This window comes from Pempheris klunzingeri, chromosome 10 (genome assembly GCF_042242105.1).
Source record: "Pempheris klunzingeri isolate RE-2024b chromosome 10, fPemKlu1.hap1, whole genome shotgun sequence".
Lineage (NCBI taxonomy): Eukaryota > Metazoa > Chordata > Actinopteri > Acropomatiformes > Pempheridae > Pempheris > Pempheris klunzingeri.
Window position 1 is genome coordinate 16,243,670 of NC_092021.1, and position 19,448 is coordinate 16,263,117.

The 19,448-nt window shown below is 43.2% G+C and overlaps 1 protein-coding gene across 2 annotated transcripts in view; it reads left to right on the forward strand.

The window, feature by feature from the left end:
* tanc1b (tetratricopeptide repeat, ankyrin repeat and coiled-coil containing 1b) overlaps nt 1–19,433 on the forward strand; it is a 98,998-nt gene extending 79,565 nt beyond the window's left edge. For both annotated transcript variants that reach the window (XM_070837920.1, XM_070837921.1), the window contains exons 13-26: nt 1,709–2,316; nt 3,891–3,999; nt 4,228–4,350; nt 6,839–7,075; nt 7,234–7,419; nt 8,115–8,193; nt 12,693–12,826; nt 13,162–13,285; nt 13,442–13,617; nt 13,823–13,955; nt 14,786–14,877; nt 15,428–15,574; nt 16,575–16,675; nt 16,787–19,433. In XM_070837920.1, coding sequence (XP_070694021.1) covers nt 1,709–2,316; nt 3,891–3,999; nt 4,228–4,350; nt 6,839–7,075; nt 7,234–7,419; nt 8,115–8,193; nt 12,693–12,826; nt 13,162–13,285; nt 13,442–13,617; nt 13,823–13,955; nt 14,786–14,877; nt 15,428–15,574; nt 16,575–16,675; nt 16,787–18,404 — 3,867 coding nt within the window. In that variant the 3' untranslated portion in view covers nt 18,405–19,433. The remainder of the gene's footprint in view (nt 1–1,708; nt 2,317–3,890; nt 4,000–4,227; nt 4,351–6,838; nt 7,076–7,233; nt 7,420–8,114; nt 8,194–12,692; nt 12,827–13,161; nt 13,286–13,441; nt 13,618–13,822; nt 13,956–14,785; nt 14,878–15,427; nt 15,575–16,574; nt 16,676–16,786) is intronic.
* The last annotated feature ends 15 nt before the right edge of the window (nt 19,434–19,448 follow it).

Sequence of the window (19,448 nt, forward strand, 5' to 3'; positions counted from 1 at the left end):
ATCAAGACTGCATGACACGGAAGGAGCAGTCAGTCACTTTGAGCTGCCTAGCTTGAAAGGAAAAGTAACACTTGGTCGACCAGTCACAGAAATGCGCGGGGCCTTTGTTGAACTCACACTGGCGTTAGCTGAGGATTTGGCATGCCTGATGAGCCACACGACAGCTGATTTTCTTTGCTGGGACAAAGCGCTGAACCTGGGTTAGTAATGCGATAGCTGACTGACTGACACCCAGAACTCAAATTATTAATGCTCAGGCAGAAGCTGGGTCAAGCTAGTGTCCATTGTTATGCAACGCACTACAAACACAATTCAGCCCATTTGTTTTTACCCTGCAACTGGGAGCCAGATTTAATATTCGGTTCACAGCGAGGCTCTCTAGATGTATTAAGTCAATATATCAACTCTGACATTTTATATTCTGTTCTTATGTTTTCACCTCTATTAGATCTTTAGGATCAGTTTAAGATTTTTTCAATGTGCCAGTTGACTTTCTTAATTTGCTTAATACATTTCTGAGAAAGTGAATGTAGGTGGCTGACACAGTGAAGCAGTTATTTAATTGAAAGGAATTTATGTCACCGCCTCTGCCACTGCTAGCCAGTTTGATATGTCACAATGGTCGATTAAGTAGTAGACGTAAAGGACGAATCATTCATATAGCATTGGATATAACATTCCTCCTTCAATGGAAGCCACGAAAAAATGCCACTCAGTTGGCAACCACAGCATCATACTTGTCTGTAGAAGTGTCATGAAAGTGTCACAATTTTGGTTTGCATTTTGAGAAAACAAATCATATTTCACCGAGGAAGAAGTGTTCAGGATATTGGCCTTTGCTTGCTAGAGTAATATCTGATATATCTGTGAGGTGTTGCTGGTACTTCACCCACCTCGGGGATTATGTGCGTTTCAGTGACTCTGTACATGGACACATGTGTTTGTGTGTGTCTGCTGTACCTCATCACGATGAGGCAGAGAGTGTTATCTCACTGAGGCAATGTTTCTCTAGCTGCAGACAGGCAGAGAGGTGGAGGATTAAGGTGTATTGATTTCTCCAACCCCCAGGACATAGATTGAAATGTGAGCTCTGGCTCAGACCTCTGCTAGAAGTGCTCATGTTGCCCCCCCCCCCAAACCATCCTATCCATCCCCTGCCTCTGAATACTCACTGTCCTGTTTTTCTTATGGCCGCATTTCCAACAGTAACAAGTGTCTGTGTTGGCCTGATAGCTCAGTGTCTGTGCTCCCCTGCTGCTCAAAGACAGCCCTCTAATAGAAAACACACATAAGCATTTATTTTTCAAATGGCAGGTCTCAGGATGTGAAGAATGCTTTTGCCTGTATAATGTCTAATTCAATTTATATTGTGGACTAATTAGAAAATTATTGTTATTTGAGTATTAATATTTTATTGGGGCATTTCCGTAATGTCAAATTGTCAATGCTTGATGTCCTCATGCTACTCTACCTTTAATAACCTGTGTGAATTAATAACCTGTTTGGACTATGATTGACCTTTTTTCTCAGAGGAGTTTGTTGATGTGGTTCCTTATTTGCCAGTTTTCAGAAACTGGGTGCAGCAGCTCAGCCGCATTAAATTAAGCTGTTAAAGTAAAATTTTAATGGTGAAGAAGTCAAGCAGCATGGCTCTAAAAACATTACTTTATATACATCACTGACTGTCTTTATTTTGTTTCTACCATAGGAGATCACCAGCCTTCTGCCCTTCTCCAAGATCTCCCTGGATGACTTTTCTGAAAACAAAGAGATAAGCAATGACCTCAATGCATATATCCAGTACCGTATCAATGGCAGCAAGGATATTATGAACAATATTAGCCTGAATGGCAAAGGCGACCCCATAACAGTTGGCAAGCTCAGTAGCCACCTGATCTCACGCAGCCAGGGCTCCTACCTGTATCTCAAACTCACCCTGGATCTGTTTGAGAGAGGCCACCTGGTGATCAAGAGTGCCGGCTACAAAGTCGTGCCCGTCTCGCTGGCTGAGCTTTACCAGTTACAATGCAACATGAAGTTCATGACCAATTCAGCCTTTGAGCGCTCGCTGCCCATCCTCAATGTGGCACTTGCCTCACTGCACCCCATGACTGACGAGCAGCTGTTCCACGCCATAAATGCCGGCTTCATCCAAGGGGAGCTGCAATGGGAGGACTTCCAGCAGCGCATGGAGTTGCTTTCATGCTTCCTCATCAAACGGCGGGACAGGACGCGCATGTTCTGCCACCCCTCCTTCAGAGAGTGGCTGGTGTGGAGAGCTGATGGAGAGAGTACAGACTTCCTCTGTGACCCCAGGTCAGTCCGCTGCTCCGTGAGCAAATACTGCAACTCAGCAGCTCTCCCTTTAGGAATGTGAGCTAGTATTACACACATGACAAGCCTGTGGTGCATCTAGAAAATGTTCTTGCAATGCATCACAATTAGACCTCAGACAGTCTGTAGAAAAGTATAAATGAAGCCATGGGGATAATTACATGTCAGTAGTCAAATGAATTAATAACAGCAGGAGGCTTTTATTCAAAATGTCCTCACAATAATTTTGAGACTGTCATGTGACACATGCGAATTATGGCTGCCATTTCACTCATGAAGGATTGGAGAGACATTCAGAGACCCCTGCAACAGACAGAATAGCTGAATTTCAATTAAAAAACTAAAGCTAACAATAAATAATAATAAACAAACAATACTTTTAAAATAGCTGTATGTGGGACCTTAGACCTTTGAATCAGTCAAGAAATACACCACAGCCCAAGTTAGGAAAATTTTGTCCTTAACATTTTACATAATTTATGCAGTCATGTGAATCAATCATTTATTCAATTTAGGCTGAATTTCCAGAAGAGTCTTCAGTATTCAATATTAACGGTGTTCCCTTCTGGCCCTGTGAGACAGGCTTTTTTTTTGTTATATTTAATTTTTTTCATAGAAGCATAGAAATACAGCAAACATAGCACAACCTTATTCACACCTTATTTTCATACACGTCAATAAAGATCTCAATGAAGTTGGTATCACATTTATCCACAGGTTTTTATCTCATTATTAAAATAAGCCTTTATTTGTAAATACAAAAAAAAATCATGTTTTTCTAAACCATATATAACCAAAATGTTTTGAAAGCCATCCATCCGTCTCCCTTTGATGAAGCTGGAGAGTGAGAAGTGATGCCAGCTTTACATCAATGCTCCAGCCTACCCTGTGAGACAGGCTTATCTAATGCAACCTAATTGTAATTCTGGAGCCCCCTCACCCACATTAGAAACTTCAGTCATTCACACTTTTTGCTCGTCAGTATCACCTCTGCTCACACAGTGGTATCTCTAAATGAACCACAGCCAAGATTCATATTCCGGTCATTCACAGCCCTCCAACTCCATCATTAAAAAAACAAAGGCTCAGAGACTGACACAGGGAATGCTCATGCAGACAAAAGCTTGCTGCACTGCCTCTCTGTTTGTGCCTGAGCATGAATAGAGGGACTTTTAACTAGATCAAAATGATCTGCAATCATGCATGTCCTTTTAATGAAGTTCTGCATTAATTAACGCTGGAGTGCCTGAGTGAAGAAGGACAGGAGAACCCAGGAGTTTTACTCTCTTACCCATCTTTCAGTGGGGCATTACCCAGCATTTATACCTAATTCGCAAAAGCACAGAACTAAGTGGTTCTTTATGGCAATACGTGGTGCTCTTAGTGACCCGAGTGAACACCAGATGCACCAGTTGGTTTACATATGGCGAAAAATTACCCAAAATTAAGACCAGATGAGACTACCGTATGTTACGTACATAAAACATTTCATGAACATTAAGTTTTACACACGATAAAGAAAAGCTGAGTATCCTCTCTGTTGTTTCCTAACCCAGGACTGGCCACGCTCTCATGGCCTTCATGCTTTCCCGCCAAGAGGGGAAACTGAATCGTCAGCAGACCATGGAGCTGGGACATCACATCCTCAAAGCACACATCTTCAAGGTACAGCTGTGCATGCTCTCAATACTCATTTTTGATTGAACTCCATCCTTTCCAGGAAGTGCATGATGTTTATTTCATGTTATGTTTATTGAGTATATTTCACCAGAGGATAAGCCATGGGATGTGCAGCGAAACACCGACAGCTTGTGCAGCTCAGGTTCATTGACTATATGTACGTGTGTTCGTGTGTTCTTAAATTTGAATATGCATTGGTGTGTGTCTGTGCAGGGTCTGAGTAAGAGGACAGGTGTGTCATCCAGTGTGCTGCAGGCTCTGTGGATCAGCTGCAGTGCCGACGGCCTCTCTGCGGCCTTGGCCTCCCTGAGGAATCTCTACACACCCAACGTGAAGGTAAAAGTGTTCTCCAGCTCTTGTGTGTCAGTCGGACCTGAAACACTCCCAGTCCCACTAGCAGATGAGATGACGAAAATGGAAACCAATTCATTACCATTAGCATTTTCAGTTTTATATCAGTGTATATAGAATCTTCTTGGGTTATTTGACAGGTAGTCAGTCAAAATAAGAAATTTGACATCTCTCTGATTTCTGGTTACTCATGATAGAAAGTTACTGTTATTTTTGGCTTTGATTTTGAGTTTCACTAGCAACTGTTAAAAAAACAGTAGATTATTGATAATTGAAATAATCTATAGTTGCAGCCCAAAATTACAAACTCACAATGTGCTCAGTGATAATCTCAACACTTCAGAGTGCAAATAATTTTCCTAAAACTTTCAAATCACACTCCACGATGATTAGCTTACAGAGTATTATTACATCTGACGCTCTCAAATCTCCTCCCTGAATGCTTTAGTTCCACAGATGGCAGTTAAGTTGTGAATTATTATAAATGTCACGCTCAGTTCCTTCCACGTACTTACAGGGATGAGTGTGAGTTCAGCACAACCACCGTGAAAAGCGGTATTAAGATGCTTTGACGCATGTTGTTTGTTGTCAGTAGCTCGTTCCGTGGCCATCGCTTGTCTGCAAGGCCAAGCAAATGCCATCAACAAGGCTGGCTTAAGTGTAAATGAATACACAAATAATTTGATTCAGAGTGAGTTACACAATTCAAATGGATGCTTAAATGTCTCTCCTTCACCTCCAAACTGTTTTATGAGTCAAGCTCTTTTATTCATTTTAGCCCACAAAACATTTGCTATTTTCCCATGAAATTAAATGATGTCTGGCTGTGGACAATGATAGATTTAGAATGTTTGTGCCTCACATTAGCAAAGATTACAGACTAGATCAAACGAGACGAGTGTGTGAGTGATAAGATGGTGCGCTAACTGATAATGGTTGGCCAACCGCTTTAAGTTATTTGAAAAAGGCAGATACATTCAGCTTGCATCTTCAGCCAGTTGTGATATCATTTGTATCTTGCAGCTGAATAATATTTCCAGACTGAAATAATCAGTTGCTTATTTCACACAGTGATTAGCCATTTATGTATCAGACAGTGCAGAGGTATTTTTACTGTCATATGAGCAGCACAGAAAATGAAAAATGTTTGCAGGAAATTGGGAAGTAGATATCGATGAAATGTGTGCCAGGATGAAGAAAAGAGGAAACGCGCAGAGTGAAAAAGTCAGCACAAGATTAATGGGGGGCAGGAAGTCATATGAGGTTATATTTTTACTATAAATATAAATGATCTAATTTCTTTTAATTTGGTCCGATGTTATATGCACTTTTGACTTCTCTGATAGTCTATTAATGATTTGTTGCTTCTGGAGCTTCGCGGAAGGTGCCTTTCCACATCACACAAACACAAGGCCAAGTAGTAGAGCTTTTTCAACTTGTAACATCAATATTATTTCAGATTAAGACAACTGCCTGTGCACCTTCTGGGTTTTGTTTTGAGGGGAAGTAAATTATTGGCTTTTCCTGTGAAGGCCATTATGCCCGAATCATGTATTCTGAGCTGAATTATCCTACATTTTTCTTTCAGTTGTGTTATCATCCTCATTGTTTATTTACGAGTTACGAGACATTTACAGACTGACCTTGTTCTGTCCTCTGGGGAAAAAAACAGAATTTCTGTTAATTTACTCCACAGTGGATCCAACAAATTAAGATACATTTGATTTTGCCCTCGTAACTCACTTCAGCACAAAAGCCTTGTCTTGAGATTTTTCTCCAAGCAAAGGTCAGACACCAAATGAAGTGGTCACATTCAAGTGAATGCAAATTATTAAGCATGTTATTCTCTTCCATGATGAGGAAATCAATAATAAATGCTTAGTTACACAGAACCATGGAGCCAAATGAGTATCAGACAACAGGAAATGAAACTGGGTGTTGAGTGCATAAGGATTCACATGATCCTCCAGGACAAATATTCTTCATACATATTTACAGTTTATCTCTAATCACAACCTGATTTTCCACATTGTAATTTTGCTATTTTCACCTATTCTATACACACATCTGTTGCACGTCTGTCCGTCTTGAAGCGGGGATCACTTCTCTGTTGCTTCCTGAAGGTTACTTCCACTTTTTCTCCTTTACAGGTTTTATTAGGCGAGATTTTCCTTATCTGAATCAAGGGTGTTATATGCTACACAAAAAGTAAAGCCCATTCAGGCAGACTTGTGATATTGGGCTTGACTTCACATACAGCTACATTTTTCACCTCGAAATTGCAGCATGTTGATATCGATGTTTCGCCTCCTCACTGAGGCAGTTCCATTTGGTTTTAATTCAAATGAAAGGTAATGTTGAAATACATCTTAAATTTTATCTTACATAAGTTTGGGTTATACGTGCAATGACGTGGAATTGTTTGCAAATAATACACTAGCTGTCTGTCTTTGCATCGCATTTGTACAATCAGGTGAGCCGTCTGCTAATGCTTGGTGGGGCAAACGTGAATTACCGCACAGAGGTCCTGAACAACGCCCCGGTGCTTTGCGTCCAGTGCCACCTTGGTCACCAGGAAATTGCCTCCCTGCTGCTTGAGTTTGGGGCCAGCGTAGATGTGGTGTCTGAAAACGGCATGAGCCCTCTGTGCTTCTCAGCCGCTGCAGGACACTTGGGACTAGTCATGCTGCTCTGCAAGAGGGGGGCCAAGGTGAGGAGCCTACCTTTTTAACCCTCTAGTTCTAACAATAAATAGGAGCTATTTAAACATGCAGTGCATTCACCCGAGGTGTTGATCATATTTTCTGCAGTAAAGCTTACCATCTGTGTTTTTGCGCAGTAAAGCTTACCGTGTTGTATTTCCACCAGGTCGATCATGTAGATAAGAGTGGCCAGTGTGCGCTGGTCCATGCCGCTCTCCGAGGACACCCAGAGATTATCCAGTACCTGCTGGAGCTAGAATGGAGTGCAGAGGGGCAGCAGCAGGACTGCGCTCTGAAGAACAAAGCTCTGCAGCAGGCTTTGATAGCAGCGTCCAGCATGGGACACACACAGGTCCGACTAACACACGTGCACGTTTTACTTAACACACCATCAACCTTCACCAGCTCCTCTGAATATTAAAAGTAGTTGATGTTTTTGAAAGAAGTAAATGAAGAACCACACAAAGAGAACAAAATGTGCTCTACATTGAATTTCAAACGTTTTTTCTATACTTCACAACAGCACACACATTCTGTCCTGTGTGTTTTCACAACAACCATCCATAAGAAAATAAATCGAAGAGCAGAGGGAACAATAGATAAAACCTGAGCACATCTTGTTCGCAGTGGTAATGACTTATAGTTCGAAGTGTCATTCGGCCTTGTATGCCTGAGAGCAGGATTCGGGGATCGATCACAGTGCAGCGCTACCAGCCACACAGGTGTGATGCAGGCTCAAGGTTTATTTTGGCTTCCTCATTAGTTGGAATGGGATCCAGAGACCTGGCTTAGAATAACCGAACTGGGCCAAGCAAAGCTGTCAACCCACATGTAGTAGGAGACCCTGTTAAAGTATTAATCAGATTGGTTCAGGATCCAGTGGTTCGCCACTCTGCTGTGATTGATTTAAAATAATTTACTTAGGCAGTATCCCATTTTTTGTTCTTATTCTGCAATAAAATTAGCATGTTTTATATCCTCTTGAAAGGTTATTTGATATCTTATGCTAAAACAGTATGCCATTAATCTGTGTTTCTTTTCTGGCAGGTTGTGAGAGGCTTGCTGGCGTTGAATAATGAGCATGCTGTGCAAATTGATAGCCACGACACACTGTGGGGAGAGACAGGTATGTTTTCATCCATCTTTTTGCATTACGTGACTCCCCAGTATTATCACCTGCTGTTTTAGCATTCTGGACCTCACTGTTGTAATTGCGTGCTTCAGCGGAAAGGTCTTGCAGCTCTTGTCTGCACAGTAATGCTCTCTGTTTGATGTAGAGGTCGCTCATTCCAAATGTGTGTGCATTTTCATAGCTGGTCCAAGTTTTTCCTGTGCTGTACTTTCTGGTAGAAGCATTACTTGTTGTGGGCCATGTGGGTTTCTACTTAGAGTTTGGTCAACACAGCATTTCCTCTGAACAATGATTTTCCAACATGGTGCTGGATTTCAGCTAAAGTATCCCCCTTGGTACTCTCATGTTAAGATACGACCAACAGTTTGGACATTTTGACGTTCATTTTTAACTCCATCTGTTGTATACATTGCAGGTGCACATTGAGGTCTACCCATAGATTGTATAAAAGAAGTGGATGTAACGTTTGGGTCTGGAAATCAAAGGCAATGCGGAAGTGTATTAAACTGGCGTTCATTCTAAAGGCCTGCAGGTCACAAAAAGAAGTCTGATTGGTTGGAAGTGACTTATTACATCAGTAAACACTTACCTATTGAGTTCATGGTCTCAGTGGCTACTTTCAAGTTTTCTTCAACACAGCAACAAATTATGAGCCCATTCTGACTAAAATAGACGATTAAGCAGGCTATAGCTGCAGTATTGATTCTAATCTTTAACCATAGATTTTCACTGAGATTTTTAATATATATGTATTTAGCTCTTGATATTAGCTGAACTTTTTTCTGAGAAGGTTTTTCAAACGGCTGCCAGGTTTGTGTTTCTGCCTGATTAAAGTAGAAAAAGTAGTGTTTTGAAATGTTTGGCACATTTGAAAACATCTCATCTTCAATGTGAGCTTTTGCTCTGACAGTTAACTGATCCAGAGCTATAAATGTTCAAATCACTCCCCTTCTTATTTGACAGCAGTGTCTGATGCTTTTTTGGTGCAGGAAAAAAAGAAATAGAATTTTAATAATAGTGTCTCTTTGTAAGCCAGCAGGGTTTAGCACCAAAGGTTTGATGCTATGGGAATGTAGGTCAGCTTATTAGTAGAGAGACTGTTCACAGTGTCGTTAAGTGATGTTTGTGCCCTGCTAAATGACTTCAGGAACTTCAGACCTTATTAAAGTCCTGGGACAAAGAGTCGTTCCCCTGAAATATGCCTTCATGAAACTGCTGTTCCGTTTTCCACTGATATGATTAGAATCTGTTCTGGTATAATAGAAATACCTGCCTTCTTGTTGTTGAAAACATATTACATTTGTCCAAAGCTTTGGGTCGCAGTACTAACCCTGATATATAGCCGCCTAGATTCCAGCCCAGGGTACTTTGGACATGACATTGCTGTGAATAATAATAATCATACTCTCAAAAACCAGAGTCACCTGTAGCTGCTGCAGTATTTACCTCTCAGATCCATTTCCAAAGTCAATGTTAAATCACAGCCAGCACTGACTTGGTGTGCCTGCTAAAGTAATGAGGTCACAAGTAGCAGTGGAAAGGTGCTGAGCTATGGCACTACTGACCTAAAAGAAAAGTGACTCCCAAACCCTTAACACAGCCGCATATTCAAATATTGTTGCAGCCACCTGGCACTCATTTAAAATGAGCCTGAGGCTCATCTGCATTCAGGGAAAATAGGTTGGTAAACACATTTACAAGCACCATGTTGATTTCTGTCCAGTGGGTTGTGAAGAGGCTTTTTTTTTTTTCTTCTGCCGACATAAAATGAATATTTAGTGGTGTATTACAGGTAGAGATGGAACTTTGTAGACGAATTCACCACAAACAGGAAAATGACTCGGCACAATGCAAACAACAGAAATGATTAGCAATGAGCGATATATTAAACCTCAGTTTCACCACAAATCCCTTTTCTGTTATTCATTGTGCAGATTTAATAATCCAACCGACTAGCAGCCGATGCTCTGATGCAGAAAATACCAAAACTAACAAAGCTCCTGAAATATCCCCTTTAAGGCAGGCCGTTCATCGCTGTCTCTGAAACAATTCTCCGATAACAACCTGTCTCTGTGAAAATGTATTTCACATTTAAAATTCAAGGGAATATTACATCTCTATGCAAATAGGACCACTCTGTCCTGTGTTTAACTAGAGGTGGAATGCATTGCACATCTGTGCAAAATCTCCTCTTAGGATGCAGAACTCTTTCCCCGTTATGCAAAGAAAGATCATTTAACTGCACAGACTCATTCTCATCGTGGTGAACACACAGCAGCGGCACTGGCTCAAAGCAAAGACCAACATATTCTTGTGTTGCAGTAGGATAATCTTTCGTAAATCATATATCATTTTATGATGGATTTTGTTTTCCATTGTACCTACACGAGTACAGGCCACTCTCAGGCATTTCGTTAGGCATAACAAAAATAAATATATAGCATCTTATGACAAATGTAGTAGCCAGTGGGCTCTTCTGTGTAGATTATTCTTGTCAGTTGTCATGGCAATAATTCATTTTAATAACTAGTGCTTTACACCGTAGAAAATCACTTCCTGCTCTCCATCTGCGGTGACTTCACGTCATAGGCAAACAAGCTATTGGTGGTCAGGGCTTTCCTGTGTCGAGAATGTACTGTATGTCCATGCTGAAGTAGCTCTCTATCGAGTCAAACACACATAAAGAAATGCTCCTAAATAAACATTAATCAACATTTAACTCCAAACTCAAACTTTAACTCAAATTAGCTCCTTTCCGGTCACTCATTTCTCTCTTCCAATGTGGAGCAGCTAGTTATAAAAGAAAACATTTTAGACAATAGAATTGAAAGTTTGTTCACAGAGGTGGAGGACGAGCAAAATCATCCCTGTGTGCTCGGTAGAAATGCATCTTACATATAATTGAGGACCTGCTACGTCCCCAGGCAAAGCAAACCTGCCATTTTACAAATAACAGCGTGTCACTCGTGCCTTTTAGATATTCCCTGCAACTGTTTGAAATTGACATTTTGTCAATTATTGAGTCATACTTAATTGGCTTGTCTATGTTTATTTTAGCCTGAAAATAAATATATGAGTAGCTTAAGCAACAATAACATTAGCGAGGACAAATGGAAAAAACCCAAACTATGGTCAGAAGTTATTACAAATAATCTTTGGCAGTGTTAGTAGGTTTCAGGTTGTTTATCTGCAAAGCTGTGGTTAAAATGCCAGGGCACAACCTCATTGTTGTCATTATGTCTTGGGTTTCTGCAGTCTGATGATGAAATAGAGGTGGATAAAAACACTGCAATGGATTTACTTTAGATTTAGAGTCTCTTCCGCAATATACGGTCATAGCAGCTCTGTAGGTGGGCTAGAGGAGCAGGCAGAACAGATTTGAGACAAAGCTGATGAGTAGCTTGCAAAATGTCAGATAAAACAAGGCAAGACTTTATTGATAGCAATGAAGCAGCAAGTCACACTGACGCAATAAATGTAGAAAAAAGGAGCTCCTTCTCTGAAGAGCAGGAATGCTGAGACGTTGTGACCCAGGCCCACCCCAGGTGCTGCTAAACACAGCTTAAGTTTAGCTGCTCAGAGTCATCATTCTTTATTGTGCTGTGTGTGAGGATATCCATATTTGGAGCAGATGGAGGGCGGAGTTGTTTGGCACTGATGACTGTTCATCCAGATGGATGATGTCAGTCAGATATGAAGGTTTTAATCTCTCTGAGGTGAATTTGAGAGCAGAGCTGTTCTGATTCTTACAGTGGATCTCGCTCTGTTTTGACAACCAGCGCTCATTTAAGACCGGCCCATCTGCCGCCATACGTCAGCATCCGTACATTTCAAGAATCTGTCTTTGTTATCTTCACAGATGCGAATAGATGTTCTTCTTTTTTGTTAAAAATGAATTAGATGCAGTTAATTCCAGTTAATCGTGGTCTGAAAAAGATACAAAATATAAACAAGAATTGGTGTTAAACAGAATTGTTTGACTTTGTTGTCTAATGTTTGTCTTCTGGTGCATAAAACGACTGAATTCTCATCTCTCTGTACAAGGCCCGGGGAGATTGAGGCAGGGATTTAATGAGTTTAATAAGCATAACATAATTGTCTGTTTTTAAACTCAATTAGTACCAAACATTAGCCTGCATTTCTCTACTCATCTTTGCTCTGCAGTGAATAGGAGGGATTCTGAGATTGCAAACACTATTAGCCTCTCCTTTTCCACATGCGTGTGGGCTACTACAGACGGGGGATGTTGCTCATGAACAGCGTAAATCTCTCTGTACTACACACGTGTTATCATGTGCACTAATCTGCTCGCTATGCGGTGTCCTCTCTGGGTTAGTGTTGTTAAGAGGGATGATTTAAATTCCACTCTTGTCTCACCACTGCACAGTATCCTGAAACGAACCTGCTCCTCTGTGCAAATGTAGATCTAAATAAAGAAGTCAGACCTACATCAATGCTAACGTCTGTGTGTGTGTCCTCTCTCCTCCCTTTAGCCTTGACCGCAGCAGCAGGCCGGGGGAAGATGGAGGTATGCACCTTCCTGTTGGAGGAGGGGGCGGTGGTGCAGCAGGTCAACCGGCGGGGGGTGTCTCCTCTATTCTGTGCCGTCAGACAGGGACACTGGCAGGTGAGACATGCAGAGTGGCACTTTTGCCCTAGACTACTAATACTATTACTATTACTACCCGTCTGTATCCACAGCAACCACACTGCTTCAAACTACTATTATACCTGAACAACTTCTCCATAACAATGTGTGCTATTTTATTTTTGTATAGCGTGGTTTTCTGCTCTGCCTATAGCTCATTCATTAACTAACTTAATTAATTAACTAATTGTTTTGTAATTGACATCAGGTCATGGCCTCTGCTACATAAGCAAACTCAACAACAGTCAACAAATGTCTTGTGTGAGCTCTGTGCACCCAGATGTGTCTGATTCGTGTTTTTGTCTATTTCCTAGATTGCAGAGCTGCTTTTGCAGCGTGGTGCTGACATAAATATCAGCGACAAGCAGGGCAGGACCCTACTCATGGTGGCTGCCTGCGAGGGTCACCTGAGCACCGTAGAGTTTCTGCTTTCTAAAGGTGAGCTGCTGCAGCATCACCGCCACCGCCACCACCACAGAGCATCCACCATTGCTCTCATTCACCAAGAAATGACGGGGCGGGGAACAGCCGTTAGCTGGATGCATTAAATTAGCTGTGTGTGTTAATATTAAGTGACTGTCGTTTGTCTTAAAGGTGCATCTTTGACGTCGATGGACAAGGAGGGACTGACACCCCTGAGCTGGGCATGTTTAAAAGGACATAAGAACGTAGTGCAGTTTTTGGTGGAGAAAGGTGCGGTCATCGACCACACGGATAAAAACGGACGGACACCGCTGGACCTCGCTGCCTTCTACGGAGATGCAGAGATTGTAAGTGAAATTTGTTTAGGCTTCTTCATCCAGACACACACTCCCCTGGTGTAGTCATGCACATAAACGCCACACACCGACCTCATTTAGCCTTAACAGACAGCATCCCTCTTCCATGATTGAGCACATACCATTCAGTGTTAGCCCAGCTCTCGACTGTCAGCACATTGTTTTTGAATGTCTAACCGTTGGTGCTCTCACGTAGGTCCAGTATTTGGTGGAGAGAGGAGCAGTGATAGAGCATGTGGACTACAGTGGGATGAGGCCTCTGGACAGGGCCATAGGCTGTCGGAACACGTCTGTGGTGGTGACTCTGCTAAAGAAAGGGGCCAAGCTGGGTAAGCACTCTGCATTTTTAAAGACCGTATGTCTGGTGTAAAACTACTGGAAATGTAGACTTTGTTAGTTATGTATGTAGTGTTGTGTGCACACTGTCAGCTTGTCACTTTGTCAGCTGTTAGGCCTGCGGTCTGTATAAGTTGTCTGTGGTTTGCGGAGCTCTTCCACGTCTCAGCAAACACTGAGAGACACTCAGTATCATGTTTTGGCTCTGTGTCTGCCTTGTTTCTGTCTTGCTCAGTATCTCATGGCACTAAGAATGAGCTCTGACTGATTCTGTGGAATGTTGTGGAAAAACCCTGTTTCCATTCCTGCTGTACAGCCACTGTTCAGTGTGTGTGTGTGTGTGTCTGCTCACTTCTACTGGTATGCAAGTGCATGTGTGTGTCCTTTCTCTTCTCCCTCATGTGCTGCTTGGCTAATTTAAGAATGTGACTTATCACCTAAATGACATTCATATAGCTATCTGGGTCTGTAGCTTATCTTCAGTGTACTCTGCTATGACTAAAAAAAAACAAAAGGGACAGAACCTTTGAATCTTCTAACACATACATTTACTACTGAAGATGCAAAACCATTTTCTTTCACTACAAATAACTACTCTTTGCTGCTGCATGACCTCTTTTCTCTTCACTCTCTCCCTCCTAACTCTGTCTTAACTGCCTTCAATAAACTAAGGCTACAGAACGTCTCCTTACGATCGATCAGGTACAATCTTTAGGTAACTTTACCTTGTACCAAATTAAAATAAAGTCACCACCCGTTGGTACCAGCAACGCCATCATAACACGCCTCTCCCTACTTCTCTCTTTCCTCTCTACACCCACAGGGAATGCTGCCTGGGCCATGGCTACTTCTAAGCCCGACATCCTGATCATCCTCCTTCAGAAGCTGATGGAGGAGGGAAACCTACTTTACAAGGTAACGTGCGAGTGGCAAAGAAATCACTTACTGTCAACTGTTGTGAGCGTTTTTATGCATTAATGAAATGTTTTGTGCTCCTAAACTTCTCGGCTCCACTAAAATGCACAAATGTAGCCCGAGTTATTACCAGATGATGTTATGTTTGTTTATATGGAAGTGAAAAAGGCACTGAACAATATAGTTCAGTTCAGCACAGCAGAGGGGTTTCTATCTTTGCTTTCAGCTCTGTTAAATGCAGAAAATGAATAGATGTGTACGTTCCACAACGCTTACCAGAGGAGCCGTGATAGATGCCTGACATTTAACAGATTGAGTTTTGCTACAGGAAGGACTGAACCTGTCAGGTGTTACGTGTGTGTTTGTGTGTTATTTGAGCTCGCCTGTGTGTCGTACGCGTGATTGATGGGAGGGGAGGGGAGGGGAGGGCTCGAGCCAGGGAACAGCTATTGTGGGAGTATCTGGTGAATGCCTTGCCCCGCTTCTCTTCCCCCACATTTTTTCCTTCTGGCTCTGTCCTCTTCCTCACTGCCCTCCATGTGTCCTCCAGAAAGGGAAGATGAAAGAGGCAGCCCAGAGGTACCAGTACGCCCTGAGGAAGTTTCCTAGAGAAGGCTTTGGCGATGACCTGAAGGCATTTAAGGACCTGAGGGTCTCTCTGTACCTCAATCTCTCACGCTGTCGCAGAAAAACCAATGTAAGCCTCTCAAGAGACACTCCACTTTTTCTTTTTTTTTTCTTTGTTCCTCAGTCAGTGCCGTATTTTTAGCATGATCCTGCAATGACTTTAATTAAGGCATTTCACTCACCAGACTTTCATTTGTCAGTGTAATGAATATCATGGGGCATCCTTAAATAGATATTTGATGAAGAATAGATATTGTTTTTCTGGGAAGTGTCCCCAATTTTTTAGAAATGTTATTGACAAAAAGATAAAGCTGTGACTGGGACTCCAGCATGTGAAATGATTTGAGCATTTGTGGGCAGGGGAAGCTTGTTAGTGTTCAGATGGTAACTGGGAGGATGCGAGGAGACAGCTGAAAGCGTACTGGGCAGTGGACTCAATCTCCTCAAATCTTCTTGTGAAACAATTTCAGTCCCTGCTCGTGCCAGGCTGTCTGCTCACTCAGCCAGAGTTTAACTGCACCGAGCGGTTGTGCCTTTTCCTGTTCGAGTTTTCACAGAATGATGGAGTATTTGAGACAGACTAGGAAAATTGAAAGAAAAAAAAAGAATGACAATGTTCTGTGCCGTCTTTAAATTTCTGAATAATTGCAGAAACATTCCACTTAACAGTTTGTTTACATCTTAGTCCAGTTGTAAATCGTAGTTGTTAATCTAGCAGGAAGACTTTTGTAGTGATGTGATTAAATGCTGAAAGCTAGCAGGAGATATGAAAAAAATGCACCATAAGTTTGCCTGTTGTGCGTTTCTGCAGCAACAGCACCTCAGGTGCCTGCCAGAATTTTTATCACCTCACACGAGGAGCATAAATGTTGGTTAAAAGCAGCAAGGGTCACATTCAGCCATTACTAAATTTGAAAATACTGTTATGTATAAGCGATAAATAAGACATAACCAGCAAGACCAAAATGTATACTGCTTATTTTCAAATGTTAATTTGTGTGATTAAAACAGAGCCATGTGTGCTTGACTATCAACTGGCCAACTCTAATTTGATTGTGCTCCTTTTCTAGGATTTTGGAATGGCTGAGGAGTTTGCATCAAAAGCACTGGAGCTGAAACCCAAATCCTATGAGGCCTACTACGCCCGTGCAAGAGCTAAAAGAAGCAGCAGGTAAACTATTCAGCGCAGCTCCAGCCCAGCTTCTGGGGTTATTATTGGTGGTGAATTATGTGCTCTGGGTCTGGCAGCAATGCGTCTCTTCATTCTTTGTCCCATCCACAGGCAGTTTACGGCGGCCCTGGCTGATCTGCACGAAGCAGCCAAGCTGTGCCCCAACAACCGAGAAATCCGTCGCTTGCTGGCTCGAGTGGAGGAGGAGTGTAAACAGATGCAGCGCACCCAGATTAAAGGAGGCCTTGCCGGGGCTGCAGCTGCTTCCAGCCAGGCGTCAGGAGGCCACGAGTCTGACCAGGAGCAAGAGGAAGGACAGGGAGACCCTTCAGAGCACAGTCATGCCAGGAGAGTGGAAGGACAAAGAGAGATCCTGGAAGAGGAGGAAGAAGAGGAAGAGGAGGAGGAAGAGGCCTCGCTGCACAACAGAACAGCTGAAGCCTGCTGGTCACAGAGCAGTTATCCCTACAGCAGAGTGCTGCCCTCTGAGGTTGTCAGCAACAGTTTGGGACATCAGAGCCAGAGTCTGACGCCCAGCTCTCCCCCAGGGCCCGGCAGGCTGCCCCCCCACCGGTACCCCCGAGAGCACCGGGAGGCGCTGGCCCAGCAGGGCCTGGTCCTGCAGCCCACCAAGCAGGCCCAGATAGTCAAGACCAACCAGCACATGAGCTCCATGCAGGCCGGGGGAGGCGCTGTGGGGGGCCGCGTGCCAGGGGCCAAATCTCAGTACGCCCCCTCCAGTCCCTTACCCAGCCGACACATGTCCAGCATGTTGAAGCCGGCCCCAGGCATCGACATCAGCCCTCTGCCGCCCCCAACAGATGAGCCCGTGTATGGGAACCGCATGTCGCTGGCGGCTGCCTCTATCCCCATGGGCCACAGCTGTGAAAACGAGAGCCTCCATTCCTCCCAGGCCTCCTACTCATCCTGCAGCAGCTCCAAGGGTCTGGGGCAGGACAGGTTGTCCGCCCACTCTGCGTCCTCGCTGGATGGGTTGGCCTGCTCTGGTCCCGGACCCCAGGGGAACCACACTGACCCAGCGAAGGAGGGGATGTGTGGTGCAGTGGGACTGCAGGAAGGAGGCGGCGGCAGCAGCAGCAGCATGCGCGTGTCCAGTTCCACCAGCAGCCTGGCGTCCAGCAGCAGCCTGTCAGACAGCGGCAAGCTGGGACCTGATGTCCGCACCAAGATCTCTGACAAAACAAAGCACAGCCAGCAGGCCAGCTCTGCAGCAGAGTACAAACCCAGACCTTTCATGGGCATAACTGACAAGACGGCTCGCTTTCAGCAACAGCAGCAGCAAATTCAACAGCAGCAGCAGCATCACGGCTTGCCAAGTCACCCGAGCCTGCAGTCTGCCGGCCGCAGCTGGCTGAACCACTCGTCCGACGGTCTGGTGTGTCACAACATGTCGGCCATGGGCCTGCTGCCTGTCGACTGTGAGCTACCTTACGCCAAAACAGTGAGCACTTACCAGGAGCAGCACAAACCTCCGCCACCTCAGGGTGCTATGGCAATGAGTAGCTTACAAAACGGCATGCACTCCAAGGAATTCACAGAGAAGTTCTGCCAAGCCGCCAACTGTTACAAAGAGTCCAAGCCAGCACTGGCTATGCCGCACACTTTCATGGACAGTAAGCCCAAGCAGCCTGGCCTCGCCCGAGATAATCCTGCCATCCACGTAGCTTCAATGAAACCAAAGCGATCATTTATAGAGTCGAATGTGTAGAGATGTTTGTTTTTTCGCTCATACAGTCCACAACGCACACACTAACAATAATCTAAAGTGAGAAAGAGTTGCTTTAATTTTTTTTATCCAACCCCCCCCCTCTCTTGAGTCTTGTCAGAAGTACAGTGTGCAAGCGGTTTGTTTTCCTGTGTGAATACAGACTGCGAGCAGTGTACTGAATGCTCCAGATTTTTCTCCTCCCAACCTGTCGCTTGTGGCCGTCAGCTTCTGTTACATGACAACATGTCCGCCGTCACTCAGCCAAGCTGGAGACATTGCACTGAAGGAAGCAGTTGGACATGTACTGTACAGTCCTCATCAACGCAACGGTGACAGTGAGCACTTTATTCACACTTAGGCCGCTCAAGTGCTTAAACAACACATTCAGTTACAGCGTTATGTTATTTCAGAACAGTTCTGAGTGAGTGAAATGGAGTTTGAACTGTGTTCATTACGTCCATGGTGCTGAGAGAGGAGAAATAAGGAAGAGAAAGTCCTCAGTGAAGGTGTAAGAAAGTCTAAAAGGACGGGCATTCCTGTGTTTTAGGAAGGATGTTATAGATCCTGATGTTGTGTATATTATATAAATATGTACTTTTCCTTCTTTTCAGTGAAGGTCTATGTTAAATGTATTGACAAGTTCAGGCTTGTGTATTTTGAGTTTTATGCACAATGTTGTTCAAATGGTGTTAAAGGTTCTAAAAAAGCATTTGTTAAATGTGTTTGTACATTATATAAATCACCATTAACATTGAACTGAAATCCTTCTGTATCTGCTTGTTGTTGCTGTCTAGTTTAATTTATTTACAGCGCCAATGGCTTGTTTAATTGTAAAAGCAATATATTTTATATAGTTATTTTTGCACAGCTACTAAGACATTTTATGATTCTTAATAATGTTGAGTTTATGTGCATGCTACAATTGCAGTTTATATTACAGAGTAAAAGAAAATCTATAAAAACAGAAATGGTTTTGGGACACAGTGCCATCAGCTCTATTTTAATATGTACGTGAAATGCAATTGTTGCCATGTTTTCAGTATT